This window comes from Atta colombica, unplaced genomic scaffold (assembly GCF_001594045.1).
Source record: "Atta colombica isolate Treedump-2 unplaced genomic scaffold, Acol1.0 scaffold161, whole genome shotgun sequence".
NCBI lineage: Eukaryota > Metazoa > Arthropoda > Insecta > Hymenoptera > Formicidae > Atta > Atta colombica.
Genome location: NW_017259252.1, coordinates 334,249 through 340,640, shown reverse-complemented (window position 1 = coordinate 340,640; position 6,392 = coordinate 334,249). Strand labels below are relative to the sequence as shown.

The 6,392-nt window shown below is 31.9% G+C and overlaps 1 protein-coding gene across 3 annotated transcripts in view; it reads left to right on the top strand.

Moving 5' to 3' along the window:
- LOC108685890 (tetraspanin-1) overlaps positions 1 to 6,392 on the top strand; it is a 46,842-nt gene that overhangs the window by 23,938 nt on the left and 16,512 nt on the right. For all 3 annotated transcript variants that reach the window (XM_018190904.1, XM_018190902.1, XM_018190903.1), the window contains exons 2-3: positions 224 to 309; positions 1,690 to 1,788. In XM_018190904.1, the coding sequence (XP_018046393.1) occupies positions 250 to 309; positions 1,690 to 1,788 (159 nt within the window). In that variant the 5' untranslated portion in view covers positions 224 to 249. The remainder of the gene's footprint in view (positions 1 to 223; positions 310 to 1,689; positions 1,789 to 6,392) is intronic.

Below are 6,392 nucleotides of genomic sequence, written 5' to 3'. Positions count from 1 at the left end.
TTATATAATGATATTCAAGATATTTAAGATATTTTTTTCTATTTATAATTTGTATCTTTATTTATAATTTATAATTTAAATGAAATGAAAGGAAATTACTTCAATTTAAAAAAAGAATAGACAATTTACACATTTGATGTTTCGATTTTTTTTAAATTTAGCTTCTAAAAAATCTTAAATCCTGCATGTATTTATAATCAATGAACATGATGATTTATTACAGGTGCAGTTGAGAAATAATTACCGAAAATGAGTTGCATGTCGCAGTGCGCCAAGTACTTTCTCTGCTTCTTCAACTTTATTTTCTTTGTAAGTATACAAGTTTTCACTAATTTAGGAATCGAAACATATCATAATTCAGCAGTATTGCAATTAGCAATAATTCGGCGTTTATTTCTTCGCAAATCTTTACTTTGAAGTTATTGAGAAACATTTCTCATTTTGTATACGTTTAATTCAGCCAATTATATATGTAGTATCAAAGAGTTAAGAAGGATTAATCACCATCGAAGAAATATGTAAACTTTCTCGGTGAGGTGTACAGTTGAATTACACGAAAGCTTCTCTCATAAAATAATCTCTCGATTCATACCGTTAGAATTTCTGATTTTTCAAATGTATTACTATATTACAGAAATGAACGCTAGAATAAGATCGTTTTACTATTGTGCTCGATAATACATATTAGCAAAATGTGTCGAAAGCTCCTTTAGTTCTTTCATCAGCGAGTGCAGATATAATGTAATGTTCAATTCGCATGATGTTTATTTCTTAAAGCGTCTTATGACAGTCGATATCAAGATATTTATTTAGTATATAATCCTTGAATCAGAAAGAGAACTATTCGGTACATTTCATGAATTTAATCTATCGAACACGAGTGACGGATACGTAAGAGAGAATTGACCTATTTTAGTTTATACTTATAGAAAATTCACGTTACTTCTCGGATGTTACAATTCAAAGTGTGTACGATGATTTTGCTCAAGTATATAAAAATTTAGACAGACACAAAGCTGAAAATAATTGTGTTAAGCCATTAAATTATGTATATAAAAATTCAAACATGATAAGCAATGTTGTAAAAAGCTTTGATATTTTAGCAACCAGCTTGAACGTTCTATTACGTTCTATTATCAAGAATTTCTTCCAAAGGGAAAGGAGGTTATCAGTTCTATTATCACGTAAATAGTAATTTTTTGCGTTAATGAATTATTTTTTTATTTTAAAGCTTAGGAATGTCTCTCTTGTTCCTGATTTTGAATAGAAAAAAATATTAATATTAGGTTTTGTCACACATTTTTAATCATAAATTTCGGAAAAGAGAAAGAGTTGAATCTCCCAATTCCTCCTTGGATACGCCTTATGTCGTACATAATTATTTTAATAATCCAACAAAATTATTTTCAGATCTGTATCTAACTACTAAATAATTTTTTCAATATTTCAACAAAATCGTTCTTTCCGTGTAGGGACCAAGAGCAATTTTAAATTAAAAGGCTGATTGAACATAAAACTTGCGAGAAAGACGACATATAAAGTGAAATTTTTTGTGCAAAAATCGCAGACAGGAATCGCCTGCCTGTCTCGAAGCATGAGTGTTAAGGCCTCTCTGTCTTCTTTGATAGCCTTGAGATTCTGCCACGAAGCAGAACGGAAACCTACACATTAAAACCTCATGTTTTACAGATCGCCGGAGGAGCAGCATTGACTGTCGGTATCTGGCTTTTCGCTGACAGAACTTCCTTCACCAATCTCATCGCGAAACTCGATCAATCCGATTTGCTGGTAAGATGAAAACAGATTATTTATTGCAAACGTAGATCCGCATTATAGCGTTGCTGGATAAAGGATGGGAAGGGAAGGGAATCCAGGTTACACGCATTTGTCCCCAGACATTTCTTCTACCTTGTTTTTCGAGGAAGTCATTAATTGACATTGCGCGCGGCCACTTGCTCGCGTGATCGTAGCGTACAAGTGGCGAATTGGCTGGGTACCAAATATCCAAAGAAACACTTGTACACTTTGTACGAACGCTGCAAAGAACGGCGTATCCATGTCGCGCACGACGACGTGCAGCGAAGTTTGATAAATTTAACTTTCAAATCGGTCTTAATTCCTACCTTCGCGAGTTCGAACAAAAGCAGGATAAGTACTTTCGATAATTTAAACGAGCCGGACAATTCTCGGCGAAAATACCGGTTTGCAAACGAGTTCCGCTATATTAAAATCCTGCTGCCAGAGTCCACGAGCGTTTCCCGCTGCTTTGTTAAATGCGCGACGATTCTCGTTACCGAATTCTGATAAATTTTAAAAAAACTGGAGGTATTTATTATTTAATTCAACATCTATCTCTTGAACGTCGCGTCGTATTGACAGTTTTATGATGAAATATTATTTTCGCGAAAGCGATTGACTTTTATTGAGTCCCTCAGGGTCTCAGCTTGTTCCCCATATTGAATCTCATTTAAGGTACCACATCAACATTTTCAAAACTAGAACTTACAAGCCAATAATCCCAAACATTTCGCTTGTAAGCCCAAATGCATATGCGCGTAGATTAAAATAGGTCAGAACAGTCAATAATTTTAATTTAATCATTTCCTAACTAATTAAGTAATTATTTATTAGCACTTACAGTAGACCAAAAAACAATTTGATCTGGAAAATAAATAAATACAAAATGTTTTTATTTAATCCTTATCCTACTAAGGAGAGTCACTAGTTACCGAGCGATTCCTGTTCGTGCAAGTTTCTTTGCGTCTTTCGGTAATTATAAATTATACTCCATTTTATTATTTTCCAAAATAAAGTGCCAATATTTATTCTAAAAAGTTGAAAGTATTTTGAATTTTTATTATTTTATTTTTTTGAATCATTCTGAAGAGTGAAAAAAACGGACAGATTCTAATGTCCCCGTTACTATGGATGAGACACCAAATTGTATCTAGGATAAGGATAACTTAAAAAGTTTTATTATAGATTTTATTATAGATTTAGAATTGTTCCTACGTGTGTTTTTAGTGATATTTTAAAAATATCAATAAAATAATTAAATACATAAATATAAAAAGGTATTAAAAAATTCATATGGATGAAAAATAATTTACATTACATTTTTGCTTTGCAATTGCATATCATAGATCAGTAAAAAAAATTGCGTATTAATTGGAATCTCATGATTATTGTAGATTTAGAATAATAATATTACTGCGCAGGGCACATAATTATACTGATAATTGGACATCCTAAAAAAAGAGGACGGAATCCAGAAAGAAGGGCAAATGGCAAATGACTCAAGTCCCATTTGAAATAATTTTTTATAACATTTCAATTGAAATGTTTTTAAATTTATGTGATATTGTTTTCTATGTCAAAGCATAATTAATTGCATTTTTAACCAATTCTATCTGCATGGGCTACAATTTTATTACTGTTTCTCGAAATTTATTGTCGAAAGAATTTCATAGCAGACGTCCTATCTTTCCTCCTCGTCAGAAATACATTAGAAGAAAAATGATTTGCACGTATCCTTACAGAGTCGGCTATTCATACTGCAAGTTTCTCTTGCGTAAGCGTGCTAATTACGTCGTAAGTTGTTTGTTACGCAATTAGCAGTAGGTGTAACGAGGAAGTTCGACTTGAACAAATTGGATTTGTTATCGATTCTCTTGCTTGATTATCATATTTCTCATATCAATAGAAAAGCTCTTGTTTTTATACGTTTGTAAAAGGTATAAAAAATGCATTCTTCTTACGTATACGACGCAGAAGTATGACTCCTTATGCCTCGTTCTATCGATGGATCTTTTTATTGTTGAATTGAAAAATTATCTAATGCGGTTTGCGTTAGTCTCGCATTGTACGTGCACGTGTGAAATGCAGATTTGTAACGAGAAACGCGTGACGCGTGTTATACCATTGTTTCTAACACATGAATACGTCGGTGTCACTATCGCATGTACGTGATTTTTCTATTACGTTACCGTCGTCAAATCGATAATGTAAACGCACATATTCTTCCTTCGGATTTCCATTTTAACACTAACATTTCGCCAAACACTCTTAAAAATTAAATGAAACATTCTTTGTAATTTTTTTTATTTTAGTAATATAATTTGATCTTTTTGACTATAAAAATATTTGTTACAGATTAATGCTTAGAAACATTTATAATTTTTTCTCATTCAAAATTCTCTTTTAACTTTTATTACAGTCTTACGTATTTGGGCGTTCTATTATTTAATTTTTCAAGCGTATTTAATAATATTTTTCTTTATGAACTTTTTCTATTATTCACGGAGATTTTTTTGATGAAAAAAATAAGTTTGGTGAAAAGTAAATTTTCTTAGTAACATACCGTGAAAGATGTTTTTATTATTTTATAATTTAAAACGATAAAATTATCGCTAAAATAAAAGAATTATTTAAGGCTGTCTGAGTATTTATAAACAGTAATGTATAAATTCATTGAAATTTACCGAATAAACGTTTGATTCTCCAAAAGCTTCGACAAAGCTTTGAAATCTAATAAGTGGAATGCAGGAACTAGATCAGCTTAAAGATAAACGTCTATTTTTTTTGGAAAGATGCCAAAACGTACGATAGAAGATTTAATAGAGATAGCTTGCAAAGGATATGACATGTTTTAGATGATTTTGTTTGATTTAATTACTAATTTATATTTTTTAATTTTATATATAGATTTTATAATTTTAATTAAATAATTTAATAAGTGTAAATGATTTACTTAAATTCTACACATATACTTGTTAGAGTTTTTAAAATGTTTTATCACTTTGGGGAACTAATTGTAAGTTTTTTTTAAGTAAGTGACACTTTATTTGTACAGGTTGTTTTAAAAAAATTCACGAGAAATTACTTTTAGCACGTAGTGCACATACATTATAGACTTTCTTTAACTACGAACCGCTTAATGGTACCGGATAATCTACGGTTTAACAAGGTGCTTGACTCTATAAACTACACGAGAGAGAAGGGACACAAAAAGAGTGATTTACCTTAAAGGCCGCAGTTAATGAGAACAATGAGAGAATGGAAGTTGCTGCTTCCTTCAAATAATTGCTACTGCAAAGCTATTTCCTTCCTTCATGCCTTTGGTTGCCTTTTATCGACAACATCACGACACGTGTTTTTACACACACACACACACACACACACACACACACACACACACACACACACGACATACATATGAAGGATGATTCTGCTCAAGTATTTCAAAATTTAGTTAGATACAGATCTGAAAATTGTTTTGTTAGATTATCAAAATAATTATGTAAGACACTCAAACTGATTATTGGCCTGTTGAGATTTTTTGCAACATTGCTCATTACGCTTGAAATTCCTACGTAATTATTTTGATGGTCCAATAAAATTAATTTCAGATCTGTATTTAGCATTTACAGACATTTGTTTCAGCAAATCGTTCTTTTCGTACGCATTGATACATATATTAATGTATACAGTAGTACGAAAAATTTTCGGCATTTTTAAGTAATTTTCTTAAGTTGCTTAGATAAAAAAATCTTTACATATAAATATCTAGTATAATACTTGATTGAAACTTAATTGACGTCTAATTTAAACTGAAAAACAATTTGATAACAGTTATTGTAAAATTATATATTGGTCGGAAATTTTTGGCAATCATTGTATACATATAAGTCAATCATATATTAATATATTAATATGTATATAAGTTATTTTATGTAGATATACAGATGCAAATGTAGATATTTTTTCCTTGAAGAAAAAGCGAGAATCGACGGACCGATGTGTAATACGCGACGTGGGTACAGTAACGTTACAGGCAGGAGAACGAGAAACGTAATTATCGGCACTTGGTCGCTGATGAGATGATTGGTTGTCACATTAGCGCAAAGCGTGGGAGGATCGGGGTGCTCATGGATTCGTGGTTCGCTCGTATATTATAGGTACATGCAAGGGGCCGAAGCCCTCCTCGAACGATTTTACGCGGCGAAATCGCTGAACATTCGGCGCCTTGAACATTGCGAAATCTCGCCTGAAATTTTTTTATATTTACATCGCCCGTTTGTGTGCTCCCCGGTGGCGGAGCTAGACAGCGGAACGCTGCGGAAAAGTAAAAGTGCCGCTTTCGTTTGACGAGTTTCGCGCAGCGAAAGGGTAACGCACGTTTTCCTGCGATCAAGCGACATTATAATTAGAACAGTCATTTACCTAAAAAAAATTTAAGGTGTCGTAAGATTAGATATCCGTTATAAAATGAAATATCTCAAAAATGAACATGAAGATGATTACTAAAATTAATCCTTAATATACAAAGTATAATGTATTACGATGATTCAGTTACTAATGTCGCGTCATATATTGAACAAACTTGTTTCTAG